The sequence below is a fragment of the Amia ocellicauda genome, chromosome 7 (genome assembly GCF_036373705.1).
Source record: "Amia ocellicauda isolate fAmiCal2 chromosome 7, fAmiCal2.hap1, whole genome shotgun sequence".
Lineage (NCBI taxonomy): Eukaryota > Metazoa > Chordata > Actinopteri > Amiiformes > Amiidae > Amia > Amia ocellicauda.
Genome location: NC_089856.1, coordinates 48,762,458 through 48,781,972, shown reverse-complemented (window position 1 = coordinate 48,781,972; position 19,515 = coordinate 48,762,458). Strand labels below are relative to the sequence as shown.

General features: G+C 52.9%; 3 protein-coding genes across 9 annotated transcripts in view; 2 read left to right on the top strand and 1 right to left on the bottom strand.

Moving 5' to 3' along the window:
• huwe1 (HECT, UBA and WWE domain containing E3 ubiquitin protein ligase 1) overlaps positions 1–7,224 on the top strand; it is a 40,972-nt gene extending 33,748 nt beyond the window's left edge. For 3 of the 4 annotated variants that reach the window (XM_066710125.1, XM_066710123.1, XM_066710122.1), the window contains exons 66-82: positions 5–887; positions 979–1,079; positions 1,198–1,354; positions 1,482–1,611; positions 1,815–2,017; positions 2,126–2,379; positions 2,970–3,069; positions 3,213–3,362; positions 3,777–4,037; positions 4,251–4,368; positions 4,446–4,586; positions 4,705–4,992; positions 5,077–5,182; positions 5,345–5,462; positions 5,549–5,730; positions 5,891–6,081; positions 6,182–7,224. In XM_066710125.1, the coding sequence (XP_066566222.1) occupies positions 5–887; positions 979–1,079; positions 1,198–1,354; positions 1,482–1,611; positions 1,815–2,017; positions 2,126–2,379; positions 2,970–3,069; positions 3,213–3,362; positions 3,777–4,037; positions 4,251–4,368; positions 4,446–4,586; positions 4,705–4,992; positions 5,077–5,182; positions 5,345–5,462; positions 5,549–5,730; positions 5,891–6,081; positions 6,182–6,284 (3,486 nt within the window). In that variant the 3' untranslated portion in view covers positions 6,285–7,224. The remainder of the gene's footprint in view (positions 1–4; positions 888–978; positions 1,080–1,197; positions 1,355–1,481; positions 1,612–1,814; positions 2,018–2,125; positions 2,380–2,969; positions 3,070–3,212; positions 3,363–3,776; positions 4,038–4,250; positions 4,369–4,445; positions 4,587–4,704; positions 4,993–5,076; positions 5,183–5,344; positions 5,463–5,548; positions 5,731–5,890; positions 6,082–6,181) is intronic. The other variant, XM_066710126.1, reaches the window with a different exon arrangement.
• Positions 7,225–8,026: 802 nt separating this feature from the next.
• Positions 8,027–10,766, top strand: hsd17b10 (hydroxysteroid (17-beta) dehydrogenase 10). The gene is made up of 6 exons (XM_066710151.1): positions 8,027–8,096; positions 8,819–8,983; positions 9,127–9,291; positions 9,467–9,595; positions 9,718–9,826; positions 10,057–10,766. The coding sequence occupies exons 1-6, from the start codon at positions 8,073–8,075 to the stop codon at positions 10,245–10,247; spliced, it is 783 nt and encodes a 260-aa protein (XP_066566248.1). The 5' UTR covers positions 8,027–8,072; the 3' UTR covers positions 10,248–10,766.
• Positions 10,767–10,860: 94 nt separating this feature from the next.
• On the bottom strand, positions 10,861–19,479 carry ribc1 (RIB43A domain with coiled-coils 1). 4 transcript variants are annotated; one of them, XM_066710148.1, is made up of 9 exons: positions 19,241–19,479; positions 19,043–19,134; positions 15,162–15,362; positions 14,836–15,026; positions 14,555–14,669; positions 13,366–13,484; positions 12,872–13,093; positions 12,580–12,746; positions 10,861–11,161 (listed from the first exon to the last, which is right to left on the bottom strand). In XM_066710148.1, exons 3-9 carry the CDS (start codon positions 15,358–15,360, stop codon positions 11,068–11,070), a joined length of 1,107 nt encoding a protein of 368 aa, XP_066566245.1. In that variant the 5' UTR covers positions 15,361–15,362; positions 19,043–19,134; positions 19,241–19,479; the 3' UTR covers positions 10,861–11,067. The 4 variants fall into 4 exon arrangements, with proteins under 4 accessions (XP_066566245.1, XP_066566244.1, XP_066566246.1 ...); XM_066710147.1 differs by lacking the exon at positions 19,043–19,134; XM_066710149.1 differs by lacking the exon at positions 19,043–19,134 and having other exon boundaries at positions 19,292–19,479.
• Positions 19,480–19,515: the final 36 nt, after the last annotated feature.

Genomic DNA, 19,515 nt, shown 5'->3' with positions numbered 1-19,515 from the left:
GCAGGTCTTTCCCAGCCACTTCACCCAGCAGCGCTGCAAGGACCTCCCCCTGACCTGTGACCCCGACCCCCGAGAGCGCCTGTGTGGCGCCGCAGTGGGAGCCGGAGGAGGCGGCGGCATGGTCGGAATCGGAGTGGTGGGTGGGGGTCGTACTCCCGCACCCAGCACCCTCCCCACTCCGCTGCAGGCGCCCTCCTCCATCCCCACACCCACCCCCACGCCCACCTCCCCCCAGCCCGTGCCCCTGCTCTGTGGGGGGGGCCTGGCCGGCGGTCCTCAGCCCCTGGGCATCTCCACGGACTTCTGGGACCTCCTGGTCAAACTGGACAACATGAATGTGAGCCGCAAGGGCAAGGCGTCGATGAAGACGGTGCCCTTGGGCGGCGCGGGTGAGGCGGAGGGCTCTCAGGGTAGCCTGGAGGCGTCGCCGCTGGGCCAGCTGATGAACATGCTGTCGCACCCGGTCATTCGGCGCAGCTCCCTGCTCACCGAGAAGCTGCTGCGCCTGCTGTCCCTCATCTCCATCGCGCTGCCCGACAACAAGGCCACTGAGCTGCCTGGCGCACACCCGGCTCCCGCCCCCCCTGCGCCCGTCCCCGCCGCCACTGCACCCCTCGCCGCCTCTGCCTCCTCATCTTCCTCCTCCTCTTCCTCCGCTACCACCACGGTGTCGGCTCTGGTCTCCCCCTCCGCGGCCCCCTCCTCGTCGTCCTCCTCCTCTTCCACTTCCTCCTCCTCCTCCTCCTCTTCCTCGTCCTCCTCTGCGCCGGGGGGAGCAGCGGTGCCTGTTCCTCTGCAGGGCCCAGCCGCGACGACCCCCCCCGCTCCGCCCGCCGGCACCGTGGCCCTCACCGCCACCTCCACGGCAGCGGCAGCCTCCGCTACTGGTGAGATGGGCATAGTGGGGGGTGTGATGAGGTGTGTGTGTGTGTGTGTGAGGGGTGCGCATCATTGCTGACGTCCTGTCCCCTCTTTCAGGCGTGAAGTCTCGCTCTGCGGTGCTCAGCTCAGATGTGGTCAGCGACAGTAAGATGGTGTCCACCGGTCTGACGGAAAAACAGTTACAGCTCTCTGTGGAGGTGAGGGGGAGCAGCTTTCACAGCCTAACTACCCCACTGTGGGGCATTTTATCCCTGCGATTCAAATTTGAAATGACATCTGAGGTGGGTTAAATAACCGCCCTCTCTCTCTGCACAGGTGCTGACGTCTCACTCATGCTCAGAGGAGGGACTGGAGGACGCCGCCAACATCCTGCTGCAGCTCTCTCGCGGTGACGCTGCCACCAGGGACACGGTGCTGCGGCTGCTGCTGAGCGGCGCCAGTCAGCTGGGCTACACGTTGTGCAAGCAGATAGGTCAGTGCGGTCGCCCGCCTACACACTCACACATGCGTGTACAGTTTCACAGTACAATCAATGTATACACTGTGTACACTGTGTGTGCCTCTGCGTGTGTGTTGTATGAACCCCCTCCCCCCCTCAGGCACGCTGCTGGCCGAGCTGCGCGAGTACAACCTGGAACAGCAGCGGAGAGCGCAGGCTGACGCACTCTCGCCCGACGCCCCTGATGACGCACCCCACAGCACCCGGCCCAAGGGCAAGATGACCAGCAGGTGAGCCTGGGACTGGAGGAGGCAGGGGGACGGGGACTGGGATTGGAGGAGGCAGGGGGATGGGGACGGGGACTGGGACTGGGACTGGAGGAGGCAGGGGGACTCAGAGGAAGGGACTGGAGAAACATGGGGGTTACCCAGCTGTGCGAGGGGGGTGTTAACCTGTGTTGTGTGTGTGTGTGCGTGCGCGGGCGGGGGCGCAGGTTTGACACGGCGGAGAACGTGGTGATCGTGGCCACGCAGAAGCGCACGCTGGGCGGCCGCGAGCTGCAGCTGCCCTCCATGGGCTCCCTGACCTCCAAGACCTCCACCCAGAAGTTCTTCCTGCGGGTCCTGCAGGTCATCATCCAGCTGCGCGAGGACACGCGCCGCGCCAACAAGAAGGCCAAGCAGACCGGCCGGCTGGGTAATATACACACACTGCACACACCAGACGATACTGAACTATACTGCACACACTGGACTGTACCGCACATGCTCCTGCAGTAAGTAACACTGTCTGTTCTCCCCCCAGGCTCCTCCAGTCTGGGCTCTGCCAGCAGTATCCAGGCAGCGGTGAGGCAGCTGGAGGCCGAGGCGGACGCCATCATCCAGATGGTGAGAGAGGGGCAGCGCGCCCGCCGCCTGCAACAGGGCCCCACCCCCCCGGCCCCCGCGGGCCCCCCTGGCACGGCCCCCGCCCCCCCTGCAGCCGCCACCGTCGCCAGCGCCCCCCCCAGCGCCAGCGCCCCCAACGCAGCTCCCCCCGGCACGGCCAGCGCTGTCACGGTTAGCATGAGCCCTGTATTACTAATACTGTACTACTGAACTACTACTGCTACACTAGTTCTGTACTGGTACTGTACAACTACAATAACACCACTATACTTTTACTGTACTACTACAATAACACCACTATACTTTTACTGTACTACTACACAATTTCTGTACAAGTACTGTACTACTACAATAATACCACTGTGCTACTACTACAGTAATACAACTAATACTGTACTACTACAATCGTAATACTGAACCTCTACTAGTAGTACTATACTGTAGTATTAGAACTCTGCTACTACTGCTGCTACCCCAAAGTACCTTTTATAATACTGCTAATGCTGCCTCTGACTGACACGCTATTGCTGTTAGAGCTGGACCTTGTCTGACACCCTGACTGACGCACTGCCTGTTTGCTCTTTGCTTCTGTGTCCTTTCCTCCCGTTCCCAGCTTCTCGGTCTGTCTATCGCTTCCTGCTCTCTCCTCTCCGCTTTCCCCCGTCGATCCTGTTAGAGACTGAGAAGAGCGTTCTTACAGTGTGAGCTAAACCGTCTCTCTGTCCGTCTCTGTCACTCTCTCTCTTCCCCCCCCTCCTCAGTCTGAGGCAGTGGTGTCCGAGCCCCCCCCAGCCCAGAGAGACGACTCTCCTATGGATGTAGACCAGCCCTCGCCCCTCGGACAGGAGCCCCCTAGCCTGGGTAACGTGCTCTTGCTTGCATTGTTCTTTGTATTGTGTGTGTGTGTGTGTGTGTGTGTGTGTGAGGAGCCCTGGCCCTTGCTGTGCAGTTGTGTGTGATGTTGTGGCCGTTGCTGTGCTGACTCTGTTGTCTGGTGCCGCTAGCTGGTGAGGGCAGCAGCCAATCAGAGCGTGAGGAGAAGGGGGCGGAGCTGCCCCTGCTGAGTGATGAGCTGCAGCTGGATGAGCTGTGGGACATGCTGGGGGAGTGCCTGAAGGAGCTGGAGGAGTCACATGACCAGCACGCCGTCCTGGGTATGCCTCACTGTGGAGTGAAATGCGGTACAGGGTAGACACTGCGCTGAAGAGTGTAGTACACTGTAGAGAGGCTCAGTATAGCATGGACACCACTGTACAGAGGGCAGTATCGTGTATGTCAGTACACTCTAGAACACTGAGGGCAGTATCGTGTATGTCAGTACACTCTAGAACACTGAGGGCAGTATCGTGTATGTCCAGTACACTCTAGAACACTGAGGGCAGTATTGTGTATGTCAGTACACTCTAGAACACTGAGGGCAGTATTGTGTATGTCAGTACACTCTAGAACACTGAGGGCAGTATCGTGTATGTCAGTACACTCTAGAACACTGAGGGCAGTATCGTGTATGTCCAGTACACTCTAGAACACTGAGGGCAGTACATGAACACAGTTTCCCCCTCTCTCAGTCCTGCAGCCGGCCGTCGAGGCGTTCTTCCTTGTTCACGCCACGGAGCGCGAGTCCAAGCCGCCCGTGCGTGACACACGGGAGAGCCAGCTGTCGCACATCAAGGACGAGCCGCCACCGCTGTCTCCGGCCCCGCTCACGCCGGCCACGCCCTCCTCTTCCTCCTCCTCCTCCCTCGACCCCTTCTTCTCCAGGGAGCCCTCCTCCATGCACATCTCCGCCAACCTCCCGCCCGACACGCAGAAGTTCCTCCGCTTCGCAGGTGAATGCAAGACAGGCAGCGCAGACGGACGCGCTGGGGACACGCATTTACATACACACGCACACTGATGCTGGACAACCACTAAACACAGAAACAGATGCGCACACACACTCATATATATATATATATATATATATATATATATATATATATATATATATATAATGTCTAATCCATGTACACACACACACTGATGCCCTCTCTCTCCCTCAGAGACGCACCGGACTGTGCTGAACCAGATCCTGCGCCAGTCCACCACTCACCTGGCTGACGGGCCCTTTGCCGTGCTGGTCGACTACATCCGCATCCTGGACTTCGACGTCAAGCGCAAGTATGACAGTGTCTGTCCTTCTGTCTGTCTCTGTGTCTGTCTGTCTGTCTGTCTCTAATCCCTCTTGTCTCTCGCAGGTATTTCCGTCAGGAGCTCGAGCGGCTGGACGAGGGGCTGCGGAAGGAGGACATGGCGGTGCACGTGCGCCGGGACCACGTGTTCGAAGACTCGTACCGCGAGCTGCACCGCAAGAGCCCGGAGGAGATGAAGAACAGGCTGTGAGTGTGACACCCTGCAGCGTGTGGTGATGACGCCCTGTAATGTGATTGCAGTATACTGTAGTACACTGTGACGGTCACACCGCAGTGCAGCCGTGACGCCCCGCTCTCCCCACAGGTACATTGTGTTCGAGGGCGAGGAGGGGCAGGATGCGGGGGGGCTGCTGCGAGAGTGGTACATGATCATCTCCAGGGAGATGTTCAACCCCATGTATGCGCTGTTCCGCACCTCCCCCGGGGACCGCGTCACCTACACCATCAACCCCTCGTCCCACTGCAACCCCAACCATCTGAGCTACTTCAAGTTCGTGGGCCGCGTGGTGGCCAAGGCCGTGTACGACAACCGCCTGCTGGAGTGCTACTTCACACGCAGCTTCTACAAGCACATCCTGGGCAAGAGCGTCAGGTGGGGCCTTCACACGCACACGTGCTACAGCCCCGCTGCAGGCACGTCCGTGTCAGCGTGTGACTGACACGTGTCTCTCTACAGGTACACAGACATGGAGAGCGAGGATTACCACTTCTACCAGGGCCTGGTCTACCTGCTGGAGAACGACGTGTCCACCCTGGGCTACGAGCTCACCTTCAGCACAGAGGTGACTCCTCCGCCCTCTCTCGCTCTACTCTTTCAATGTTTTTTCAGTGCGTTGAACCCGTCCCTCTCTCTCTCGGCCGCAGTGTCGGGGCGCGTTGAGCCCGTCCCCCTCTCTCAGCCGCAGTGTCGGTGTGTTGACCCCGTCCCTCTCCCCGTGTCTCAGGTGCAGGAGTTTGGAGTGTGTGAGGTGAGGGACCTGAAGCCCAATGGAGCCAACATCCTGGTCACTGAGGAGAACAAGAAGGAGTACGTGCACCTGGTCTGCCAGATGAAGATGACTGGTGAGGACGGGCGCTGCCACACTCTCTTGCTCAATTGCGCACACTGTGCAACGCTCTCTCACTCATCGGCTGTACTCCCCCCGCAGGTGCGATCAGGAAGCAGCTGGCCGCCTTCCTGGAGGGCTTCTACGAGATCATCCCCAAGCGGCTGATCTCCATCTTCACCGAGCAGGAGCTGGAGCTGCTGATCTCCGGCCTGCCCACCATCGACATTGATGACCTGAAGGCCAATACCGAGTACCACAAGTACCAGTCCAGCTCCATACAGGTACTCGCTCTCTACTCACGCTGTACTATACACACCAAGTACCACAAGCACCGGTCCAGGTCCATACAGGTATCGCTCTCTACTCACACTGTACTCACGCTGCAGTATGCGTTCTCTGTGCCAGTGCTGGCCGTGTCTCAGTGACCCCTCTGCCCCTCAGATCCAGTGGTTCTGGCGGGCCCTGCGCTCCTTCGACCAGGCGGACCGGGCCAAGTTCCTGCAGTTCGTCACGGGCACGTCCAAGGTGCCGCTGCAGGGCTTCGCCGCGCTGGAGGGCATGAACGGCATCCAGAAGTTCCAGATCCACCGGGACGACCGCTCCACGGACCGCCTGCCCTCGGCACACACCTGGTAATGTAGCCCCCGACCGGGACGCACTAACGCACACGCCCTGGGACGCACTAACACACACGCCCAGCCGCTCTGACCGCCTGCCCCTCTCCCTCCGCAGTTTCAACCAGCTGGACCTGCCTGCGTACGAGAGCTACGAGAAGCTCCGCCACATGCTGCTGCTCGCCATCCAGGAGTGCTCCGAGGGCTTCGGCCTGGCCTAGGTGCGGACGGACACGCGGACACGTGCCCCGCCGCCCACCGCCGAGACAGGGACAGACGCACGCACACGGACGGACAGACGGACAGCCAGGCAGAGACACGGCGCCTCCGACACGAGATAGAGGGAGAGGGGAGGACAGGAGGGAGACCCAGACAGATGGACACGGGCGGCCTCCCCAACCCCCCCACACCGCCTCGCGCTCTCCGCACCCCCCCATGGGGGGAGAGACTGACACGGGGGGGAGCTGTACAGACTGGATTGTTGCGCTCGTTCCCCCCCCCCCCCCCCCTGCGATCAGAGGGTTGGGGGTGCTGGTTCAGGGAACGAGGGACGGGTGGGTGACTGAGGAGAGAAGAGAGGATCCCCTGTTATCGTCCCTCTCCCCGGGTGTGTCACGTCCTCTGGGCTGCGTCTGTCGCGTTGTCGTGTCTCGTGTCCAGATGGCGGGGTTGCGTGTGTGTGTGTGTGTGTGTGTGTGCGTGTGTGTGGTCGGGTGGGGGGCGAGTGGGGGGGCACTGTAGAGGGTCTTGCCATTCTAACATTGAATGCTGTTCAGTTTGAGTTGTTGGTTATAATAAAAGATGAAAATGAAGAAGTGAATTAGAAGGATTTGTATGAGATTCTGGGGGCTGGGGGGGGCGGGGGCTCACACGGATTCTGCACCCCGCGACGGCACCGTGGACGTGCTCGGCTGCCCCCCCGACCTCTGACCTTTGCCCTCTGCTCCTCGTTGTTTTTTTGTTTTGTTCTTTTTTTTTTTTTTTTTTTGTGAAGCTTTCCGCGGGGGGGTGGGGGGGGCGGGTCGACGCCTGAAACACAAGCAGGAGAAAAAATAGATGGGATGGATTATAAACAGGCCGACGAGAAAACGACTTAACAAGATGAAATGAATGAATGAATAAATAAATAAATGAAATAAAATATGTGAGTTTGAACATGAATCCGGGCTGCGTCGGCTTTCTTTGGTGTGGTGGGGGGGGCAGCGAATGGGACGCTTCGACTCTGCTGCTGCGGATCATAAACCCGACAGACGAGGCGGGCCCGGGCTGTCCTGCACTGCGACACCAGCGCGATTTGGGTTCCGGGAGTATTAGTTTGGTTTAATTTTATTCAATATTTCTTCTGTTTGGGGTACTTTCTCTTTTTTTTTTTTTTCTCCATGACTTCTGTTTTCCTGCAAGGGGGGGGAATCCCTGCGCTCCTTCCTGCTGCTTCACACAGAGCTGTGTGTGTCTGTCAGTGAGTGTGAGTGCACTACCTGCTCAGTCTGACAGGTGCCTGTGTGTGTCAGTGAGCCTATATTCAGTCAGTCTGTGTCAGTGGTGATCAGCCTGTGTTCAGCTGGGGCCACACGTCTGGCAGTTCAATGGCTGCTTGGGCTGCACCATCACAATCACAAGCCACAGCTGCTACCAACAATGCGCTAATGCATGTACACGGAGTCACAATCACAGCAGCTGTCATGGATGTACGGGTTTGTTTGGCTGGGGCTGGGGCTGGGGCTGGGGCTGCCCCTCACCTGGCGTGTTCAGCGCTTCCATGGGGGCCACGTCCTTTCCTGCTCGTCACTCAGTGATGTCCGCAAGCCCCCTGTGTGAGGAGCGGTCGTCTTCGACATCCGGGCATCCCGCCCCTTCACTGGCCAATCGCATCCCGCCCAGGCCGGTGCTGGTCTGTGATTGGTTCAGGCGCAAGGAAGGTGTGCGCGGATTGGCTACTGGGGGCTCGGCGTTGCTTGGGAAACCGCCGCAGACCCCGCCCCCGGCGCAGCAGCGGACTGGCAGTAAAGATGGCGGCGATCAGGAGCCTGAAGGTGAGACAGCCAGCGTGTGCGCAGCGGGGCTGATTTACCAGCCTAGCCGTGGAGGGGGTCGCAGTACCGGGGAATATAGAGCTGAGCCGCCAACCGGAGCGACAACTCTAACTGTGCCTGCGCCTCTGGTCACGGACGTGTGTGCAGCAGCCCCGCAGCGCGCCGTGCGGCTCTGTGCTCAGCGCCTGTGCGCGGTTGTGTAGCTGTGTGTGCAGCTGTGTGTGTAGCTGTGTGTGTAGCTGTGTGTGCAGCTGTGTGTGTAGCTGTGTGTGCAGCTGTGTGTGTAGCTGTGTGTGCAGCTGTGTGTGCAGCTGTGTGTGACAGTCGTGCAGTGTGTTCCTGCTGTGATGCAGCTGGTTGTCTTTGTGTTGTCTTTGCTGTGCGGCGCTCAGTGCAGATCCAGCGTTTAAAGCGACTACTTCCTGGGTCGTAGCTTAACCTTTTCCGAGAGCGGGCGACCTCCAGCGCTGCTGCCCACCGGCCTGGTGCGTCAGGCTGAGCCGCCCGGAGCCCCCTGCCCCTCTGGGCTGAGCCTCTGTTCCATGGTGTAGTATTGCTGACCCACAGGGGACACGTCAGCCTGCGGGACACACTGAGGGGTTCTCCCTTGTGAACGTCCCATACAGCAACGATAGACAGCCATACATTACAATCAGTTAATCATAGCTACAATAAATACATTGATGTATGTAACCCTCTCTCTCTCTTTCTCTCTCTGTCAGGGGATGGTGGGGCTGGTGACGGGGGGTGCGTCGGGCCTGGGCCGGGCCACAGTGGAGCGGCTGGTCAGTCAGGGGGCCCGCGCTGTGATCCTGGACCTTCCCAGCTCAGATGGGGCCAGCCTGGCACACAGCCTGGGGGAGAGCTGCGCCTTCGCCCCCGCTGACGTCAGTGCGCACACTCGACACTCGCTATCTGACACTCTGTCACCCTCACACTGACTGACTGATAACCCTGATACTCGCGAACAACACTGACACATTGATATGCAGACGTACACTGACACACACTGTCCCCCGGCCCCGTGCAGGTGACGTCGGAAGAGCAGGTGCAGGCGGCTGTGGGCGTGGCCCGGGAGCGGTTCGGGAGGCTGGACCTGGCGGTGAACTGTGCTGGCATCGCTGTCGCCGTCAAGACGTACAACCACAAGAAGAACCAGCCGCACAGCCTGGAGGACTTCACCAGGGTCATCACTGTGAGTGTGTGTGTGTGTGTGGGTGTGTGTCTGTGCATCTGTGTGCATCCGTGTGTGAACACACCTGAGTCAATGTCTCTGCATCTGTGTGTGAACACTCGGTCGGTTTGTGCGTGTGTTTGTGCGCATGCATCTGTGTGTGAACACAGCTGAGTCGGTGTCCGTGTGTCTGCAGGTGAACATCGCAGGCACCTTCAATGTGATCCGGCTGGCCGTGGGGGAGATGGGCAGGAACGAGCCCGACGCGGACGGGCACCGCGGGCTGGTCGTCAACACTGCCAGTGTGGCCGCATTCGACGGACAGGTACCCTGACACTCCTGCCCACTGACACACCTCTACACTCCTGCCCACTGACACTCCTGCTCACCCTTCAGTTAATCATGGTGCAGTGTGTCAGTAATAATCTCTCTCTCTCTCTCTCTCAGGTTGGCCAGGCTGCGTACTCAGCCTCGAAGGGGGGCATTGTGGGCATGACTCTGCCCATCGCGCGGGACCTGGCGCCCATGGGCATCCGTGTGGTCACCATCGCGCCAGGTGTGATGTCACTTCCCCGTCTGCACTCTGATCTCCACAGATGAGCTCGTCTGTGTCCCCCCTCACAGTGTTACTGTGCAGGGGCTCCTCTGTGTGTTCACCCCTCTCTCTCCACACCTCCATCCCTCTCTCTCTCTCTCTCTCTCCACACCTCCTTCCCTCTCTCCCTCCTAGCACAGTATTAAAGCTACAGTATTCTCCATTGTGAATGAACCTCCTCTCTCTCTCAGGCCTGTTCTCCACTCCACTCCTGGCCGGGTTACCTGAGAAGGTGCGCACCTTCCTGGCACGGCAGGTGCCCTTCCCCAGCCGGCTGGGAGACCCCGCGGAGTTCGCCCACCTGGTGCAGGCGCTGGCCGAGAACCCCATGATCAACGGAGAAGTCATCCGGCTGGACGGGGGGATCCGCATGCAGCCCTGAGACGCACGGAGACAGAGAGAGATGGAAAGAGGGAGAGGGAGGGAGGAAAAGAGCGTGCAGACCTAAGAGAGGGGAGGGAGGGGGATGGTCTCTGAGTCACAGTAGTGAGAGTGTTTGTGTGTCTCAGCACAGAGGAGAGAAACGAGCATCTCTGGGAGTCTCTGTACTGTGGCTGCAATTCCAGAGTTCATCACAATATCGATCAGGGTTTCTCTCCCTCTCTCTCTCTCTCTTTCTCTCTCTTTCTCTCTCTGTTGAGTGTTTAGTATTGAAGGATCCCCTCTCTCTCTCCTCTAACGTGTGTAGCAAACCCAGGGATTCTCAGTCATCAGGAATAAACAGACAGAGAAGGGGGGGGCAGGAGAGACTCTGTGATTGTAGCTGTGCGGTGGGGGTGCAGCCGGAGTGGTATTAATCCGGGGGGCCGGGGCGTGGGGGGGCCATGTGCTGGACCTCCGAGACTGATGCCCCTCTGGGCCAGTGCACTCAACAGCACCATAATAAAATGAGTTTGAAATCCTGCTGTGTCTCGGGGGGTTGTTTGGGGTTGTAGAGACACAATCTAGACTCGCACACACTTACACACACACACAGACTGGGACACAGGCGGAGACACAGTTCTACACTTTATTGAGCTGTGAGGCTGCAGCAAAATATCATCTGGGGAAATGATGAGCCTTCTGGGCTGGGTGTGAGGGTGAGTGTGAGTGTGTCAGTGGTTTGGTGTGTTTGTCAGTGAGTGTGTAAGTGAGTCACAGCGTGTGAGCGAGTCGGTGTGTGTGTGTCAGTGCGTCACCGCGTGTGAGCGAGTCCGTGTGTGTCAGTGTGGGCGGGTCTCAGCGGGAGGTGGTGTTGAACTGGGTGAAGAAGTGAGCGCTGGGCTGGTTGGTGTACAGCTCCTTCTGCAGGTACTCCTGACTGACACACAGAGACGGAGCGGTTAGTGCGCGCACACACACACACACACACTGAGGACATTACACAGCAATTACCCCACAGGGTATTACAGTGAGCGCTTTAAAGAGTACAGTACAGTCGGTGTATTGGTGAATGTGCCTATAACAGGGATGGCAAACCTTTTTTAGGGATATAATAGTTTATACAGGGGCTAAACATCAATTTTTTTAACCGATATTTATATTTATTTTGTTGTAATGAAGTTATTAAGCAAACATGCTAACAAAACAAAACACAAAACAGAAAAATCTAAAAACTATGGACAGATAGAACCATCCCACCTCCCCCCACCTTGAACCCCCCTCATCCCTCTGTGGTCTGGAGAGCCAGTGCAGCTCCAGTCTGCTAGTGGGAGTCTGCAGAGTATGACGACGAATGAAGAGGCACATATTCTTCCCAAAAAAGATTATAAAAGATTGTAAAATGCATGAATGAGTTAGTTCATTTGGCTGCATTAGTAACCCTTCCATATTGTTTTGTGTTTTGTTTGCACTCAGTCATTACCAGTGCACCTTGTCATGTACTTCATATCTACTGCTTTTACATTTTGTAAAATAACTGAAACAGGTAGATTAATATACATTGTGTGACACTTATGTTTTAACATAAACAATAATGCAGTGGTATCAATCTGCCGTGAGTATGAGTGTGCACACGTACTCTACAATCAAAGGCATCGTTTATTTATTTTTGAGAATTTAGCTTTCTTTTGCCAACTTTATGACGTTTTTAAATGGTCGGAGTGTTAAATATGAATGTTTGTGTTCATTTCCATGTGATACAGGAGATAACGGCAAACAAAACGCTTTCCCCCGCGTGTTCAACAGACACGTCCATTGCTGACACAATGAATCACAACAGGACAGACTTACAGTTTGTCCTCTTCCTCCCGGTCCCAGAGCGCCCACCGGAGCATGAACATCATCATGACTAACATTTCGTCCGTGAAGTGCAGATTTTCACAGTTTGCACAGATCTGCACAGCTCCATCAATGGAAGCAGATGATTCTGCAGTTCTGCGCATAACTGAAAATCTGCGCAGCCGACCTAAAACATGAACCTGGCCTAAAACATGAGCATTCAGACATTAACGTGGCGCTGCCGTCACTGCCAAATACACTGACTGGTTTTCTTAAGTGCCAATCAGTTTAGACAACTGAGGGGTGGGCTGGAAAAGAAAACGCACACAGTCGCTCGCTTGGCTGCCCACCTAACCGGCTCTGCTGCCACAGGTTCACCATCCCTGGTCTATAACTTACTGTGTGTATATATTATTATTATTGTGTGTTACAGTGTGTATAGTACAGTGAGTGTGTGTTACAGTGTGTGTATAGTACAGTATGTACAGTAGTGTGTGTGTGTTGCAGTGACTCACTGGGCTCTCTGCTCCCTGGCCAGCTGTGCATTGTATCTGTCCAGCTGTGCTCTGCTCTCTCTCTCCCTCTCCCTCGCTCTCCTCTCCTCTTCCTCCGCCCACCTCGCTCCCTCCATCCGCAGCCCGTCCCACTGCGCCGCCCTCTGCCTCTCCTCCTCCCGCAGCCGCTGAGAGAAAGAGGGAGGGAGGGATGGACAGAGAGAGAGTGAGGGATGGACAGAGAGGAACATGGAGAGAGTGAGGGATGGACAGAGTACCTCTCTCCTCTCTCTCTCTCTCTCTCTCTCAGTACCTCTCTCTCGGCGCGCTGCTCCTCTCTCTCCCTGTAGATGGTGCTGAGTTGTTGGGGGGTCATCCCTTTCCAGCGGTCAGGCAGCACGCACCCCCCCCCTGCCAGCCCCGCCTTCGCCGGCTCTGTCAGCAGGTCAGAGGTCACCTGCTGCCACACCTCCACCAGCTTGTCCTCCTCCTCCCGTGCTCTCTCCATCCTCTCTCTCTCCGCTCGCTCCTCCGCCTGCGGTGTTTTAAAACAGGGTACAATACAGTGCAGTAGAGTGTAGTATAGTACAGTGCAGTGCAGTGCGGTAGAGTGTAGTATACTACAGTACAGTGCAGTGCGGTAGAGTGTAGTACAGTAGAGTGTAGTATACTACAGTGCAGTGCAGTAGAGTGTAGTATTGTGCAGTACAGTGCAGGGCAGTGTGAGAGTACAGCACAGTGTAGTACAGTATAATACAGTGCGGTACAGTGCAGTATACTGCAGTACAGTGCATTAGAGTGTAGTACCTGGGCTCGGAGGTAGTCGCTCAGGGCTGTGCGCTCTGCTCTCCTGCACTCCTCCTCCAGAGCACTGAGCAGCACAGCCCTCTGGTCCAGCAGCAGACTCTGCCTGTCCCTCTGCAGCTCTGAAACACACACACACACACTGCATTACACACACACACACACACACAACACACATACACATGCACACTGCATTACATACACACACAACACACATACACTGCATTACACACACACAACACACATACACACTGCATTACACACACACACAACACACATACACTGCAATACACACACACTGCATTACACACACAACACACATACACTGCATTACACACACACAACACACATACACTGCACACATACACACACAACACTTATACACTGCATTACACACAAACACAACACACATACACTGCAACACACACAACACACATGCACTGCATTACACACACAACACACATACACTGCATTACACACACACACAACACACATACACTGCATTACACACACACACACACACACAACACACACACTGCATTACACACACACACAACACACATACACTGCATTACACACACACACACACAACACACATACACTGCATTACACACACACAACACACATACACTGCATTACACACACATACACTGCATTACACACACACACACATACACTGCATTACACACACACAACACACATACACTGCATTACACACACACTGCATTACACACACACAACACACATACACTGCATTACACACACACTGCATTACACACACACAACACACATACACTGCATTACACACACACTGCATTACACACACACAACACATACACTGCATTACACACACACACAACACACATACACTGCATTACACACACACATACACTGCATTACACACACACAACACATACACTGCATTACACACACACACTGCATTACACACACACACAACACACACACACAACACACATACACACAAAACACATACACTGCATTACACACACACAACACACATACACACAACACACATACACTGCATTACACACACACACACAACACATACACAACACACATACACTGCATTACACACACACAACACACATACACACATGCACACGGTCAGTGTTCAGGCTGGTGCAGTGCAGTGCAGTGCTGTGAGGGCCGTCCTGTGTCCAGGTGTGTTTACCTGAATGTCTGCGCTCGCCCTGCAGCCTCTCTCTCTCCTCTATCTGCCTCCTCAGTGCTCTCTTGCTCTCTTCTTTCTGCGCTCTCTTGCGCTCCTTCTCTCCCGGGTCCTCACCCTGCACAGAGAGAGAGAGGGATAGAGAGAGAGAGGTGACATACACTGATACACTGCCACTGTCCTGCACTGTCTCTGTCTCTACCACACTGTCTCTGTCTGTCCTGCACTGTCTCCTTCCACAGCTGTGTCCTATGCCACCCCGTCCCCAGTCCTCTGTGCATCACCTCGAATCTCTGCATGCTGGCCGGCCCGTAGAGGGGGCCGTCGAGGTCCAGGAGGTCCGGAATGGGCTCGGTCTGGGAGCGCCGCTGGGTGTCCCACACCTCCGCCAGCTCCCTGGCCAGCTGTGCGCGGCGCTGCTCCTCCTCCAGCTGCCCACGCTCACACAGCGCGTCCTGCAGAGACCGCACCGCGTCTGAGGGTGTGGACAACTGTTCAGTATTCACACTGAGCTGAGTGTCCCTGTGTGTGAGTGTGAGTGAGAGTGTGTTGTGAGTTTGTGTGGGTTGTAAGTGTGTGTGTATGTGAGTGTGTGTGTCCAGTCCCTCACCATAGCTGCGCTCTCTGTGCTGCTCAGCCTGCTCCCTGTGGCGGTGCTCCTGTGTCTGGGTGTGCAGTGTGGGCAGGTCCAGGCCCAGGGTTCGGGTCCGGGGCTGAAACACGCGGCTCTGTCTCTGCAGCTCCGCAGTGCGCCGCCGCGCCACTGCAGCCTCAGGGCCGGAGTCCAGCAGCACATCCACCTTGTACATCTCTGACCAGGGACAACAACAGCAGTGTGAGTGTAACCATATAGTGCAGTACAGTACAGTGTAATATACTGTATAGCGCAGTGCAGCACAGTGTAATATACTGTATAGTGCAGTGCAGCAGTGTAATATACTGTATAGTGCAGTACAGCAGTGTAATATACTGTATAGCGCAGTGCAGTACAGTGTAATATACTGTATAGCGCAGTGCAGCACAGTGTAATATACTGTATAGTGCAGTACAGTACAGTGTAATATACTGTATGGTGCAGCACAGTGTAATATACTGTATAGTGCAGTGCAGTGTAATATACTGTATAGTGCAGTACAGTGCAATATTCTGTATAGTGCAGTGCAGCAGTGTAATATACTGTATAGTGCAGCACAGTACAGTGTAATATACTGTATAGTGCAGAGCAGTATAGTGTAATATACTGTATAGTGCAGTGCAGCACAGTGTAATATACTGTATAGTGCAGTGCAGTGTAATATACTGTATAGTGCAGTACAGTGTAATATACTGTATAGTGCAGTACAGTGCAATATTCTGTATAGTGCAGTGCAGTGTAATATACTGTATAGTGCAGTGCAGCAGTGTAATATACTGTATAGTGCAGCGCAGTACAGTGTAATATACTGTATAGTGCAGTGTAGCACAGTGTAATATACTGTATAGTGCAGTGTAGCACAGTGTAATATACTGTATAGTGCAGTGCAGTGTAATATACTGTATGGTGCAGCACAGTGTAATATACTGTATAGTGCAGTACAGCAGTGTAATATACTGTATAGTGCAGTGCAGCAGTGTAATATACTGTATAGTGCAGTGCAGTGTAATATACTGTATAGTGCAGTGCAGCAGTGTAATATACTGTATAGTGCAGCGCAGTACAGTGTAATATACTGTATAGTGCAGTACAGTACAGTGTAATATACTGTATAGTGCAGTGCAGTGTAATATACTGTATAGTGCAGTACAGTGTAATATACTGTATAGTGCAGTGCAGCACAGTGTAATATACTGTATAGTGCAGTGCAGCACAGTGTAATATACTGTATAGTGCAGTGCAGTGTAATATACTGTATAGTGCAGTACAGTACAGTGTAATATACTGTATAGTGCAGTGCAGTGTAATATACTGTATAGTGCAGCGCAGTACAGTGTAATATACTGTATAGTGCAGTGTAGCACAGTGTAATATACTGTATAGTGCAGTGTAGCACAGTGTAATATACTGTATAGTGCAGTGCAGTGTAATATACTGTATGGTGCAGCACAGTGTAATATACTGTATAGTGCAGTACAGCAGTGTAATATACTGTATAGTGCAGCACAGTGTAATATACTGTATAGTGCAGTGCAGCAGTGTAATATACTGTATAGTGCAGTGCAGTGTAATATACTGTATAGTGCAGAGCAGTATAGTGTAATATACTGTATAGTGCAGTGCAGTGTAATATACTGTATAGTGCAGTGTAGCACAGTGTAATATACTGTATAGTGCAGTGCAGCAGTGTAATATACTGTATAGTGCAGTACAGTACAGTGTAATATACTGTATAGTGCAGTGCAGTGTAATATACTGTATAGTGCAGTGTAGCACAGTGTAATATACTGTATAGTGCAATGCAGCAGTGTAATATACTGTATAGTGCAGCGCAGTACAGTGTAATATACTGTATAGTGCAGTGCAGCACAGTGTAATATACTGTATAGTGCAGCACAGTACAGTGTAATATACTGTATAGTGCAGTACAGTGAAATATTCTGTATAGTGCAGTGCAGTGTAATATACTGTATAGTGCAGCGCAGTACAGTGTAATATACTGTATAGTGCAGTACAGTGTAATATACTGTATAGTGCAGTGTAGCACAGTGTAATATACTGTATAGTGCAGTACAGTACAGTGTAATATACTGTATAGTGCAGTGCAGTGTAATATACTGTATAGTGCAGTGCAGCACAGTGTAATATACTGTATAGTGCAGTGTAGCACAGTGTAATATACTGTATAGTGCAGTACAGTACAGTGTAATATACTGTATAGTGCAGTGCAGCAGTGTAATATACTGTATAGTGCAGTGCAGCACAGTGTAATATACTGTATAGTGCAGTGCAGTGTAATATACTGTATAGTGCAGCGCAGCACAGTGTAATATACTGTATAGTGCAGTACAGTGTAATATACTGTATAGTGCAGTGCAGCACAGTGTAATATACTGTATAGTGCAGTGCAGTGTAATATACTGTATAGTGCAGTACAGTGCAATATTCTGTATAGTGCAGTACAGTGCAATATTCTGTATAGTGCAGTGCAGTGTAATATACTGTATAGTGCAGTGCAGCACAGTGTAATATACTGTATAGTGCAGTGCAGTGTAATATACTGTATAGTGCAGTGCAGCACAGTGTAATATACTGTATAGTGCAGTGCAGTGTAATATACTGTATAGTGCAGTACAGTGTAATATACTGTATAGTGCAGTGCAGTGTAATATACTGTATAGTGCAGCGCAGTACAGTGTAATATACTGTATAGTGCAGTGTAGCACAGTGTAATATACTGTATAGTGCAGTGTAGCACAGTGTAATATACTGTATAGTGCAGTGCAGTGTAATATACTGTATGGTGCAGCACAGTGTAATATACTGTATAGTGCAGTACAGCAGTGTAATATACTGTATAGTGCAGCACAGTGTAATATACTGTATAGTGCAGTGCAGCAGTGTAATATACTGTATAGTGCAGTGCAGTGTAATATACTGTATAGTGCAGTGTAGCACAGTGTAATATACTGTATAGTGCAGTGCAGTGTAATATACTGTATAGTGCAGTGTAGCACAGTGTAATATACTGTATAGTGCAGTGCAGTGTAATATACTGTATAGTGCAGTGCAGCAGTGTAATATACTGTATAGTGCAGTGCAGTTTAATATACTGTATAGTGCAGAGCAGTATAGTGTAATATACTGTATAGTGCAGTGCAGCACAGTGTAATATACTGTATAGTGCAGTACAGTGTAATATACTGTATAGTGCAGTGCAGTGTAATATACTGTATAGTGCAGTACAGTGTAATATACTGTATAGTGCAGTGCAGCACAGTGTAATATACTGTATAGTGCAGAGCAGTATAGTGTAATATACTGTATAGTGCAGTGCAGCACAGTGTAATATACTGTATAGTGCAGTGCAGCAGTGTAATATACTGTAGAGTGCAGTGCAGTGTAATATACTGTATAGTGCAGTGCAGTGTAATATACTGTATAGTGCAGAGCAGTATAGTGTAATATACTGTATAGTGCAGTGCAGTGTAATATACTGTATAGTGCAGTGTAGCACAGTGTAATATACTGTATAGTGCAGTGCAGCAGTGTAATATACTGTATAGTGCAGTGCAGTTTAATATACTGTATAGTGCAGTGCAGCAGTGTAATATACTGTATAGTGCAGTACAGTACAGTGTAATATACTGTATAGTGCAGTGCAGTGTAATATACTGTAGAGTGCAGTGCAGTGTAATATACTGTATAGTGCAATACAGCAGTGTAATATACTGTATAGTGCAGTACAGCACATTGTAATGACAGTAATTAACTGTACATATTTTACTGTTTATATGATGCAGTTGTGTGTTTACATACATGCTGCATCTGACGTGCACACACATCTGCTTACTTACTATCACTGTCCCACTGCTGAGAAACTCTCTCTGCCTCTGCTGTCTCTGAGTAAGTACTCCTGAAGTACTCACAGTACTGGCGCTGGCACAACCTGCACACAACCACACCAGCACACGCATTCACACATGTCACATGCTTTGAATTCTAGTTGTTGGTATTTACTCATGTCAAAAATGCTGTTTTGTCGTTTTAGTTACCTGGGCTGTTTGGGTCCGAGCGGCCTGTGTGTACGGCGCTGAGGCGCTTACCATGGGAACCGGGTGTACCACTGGAACCGGTCGTTGGACAGGGCGGGGGGGCTGAGACAGTCTGGCGCTGTGGCGCTAACTGCCCAACACAGCCAGGCTCAAATGCACCCCTGCGCCGTGTCCGGGTGGTTTAGTCCTGGGAAGAGGTTGCCCTCACTGCTATATTTGACAAATTAATGGAAAAGAGCAGGAACTGCCCCAATCAAAGATGGCCGCCGCAGGCT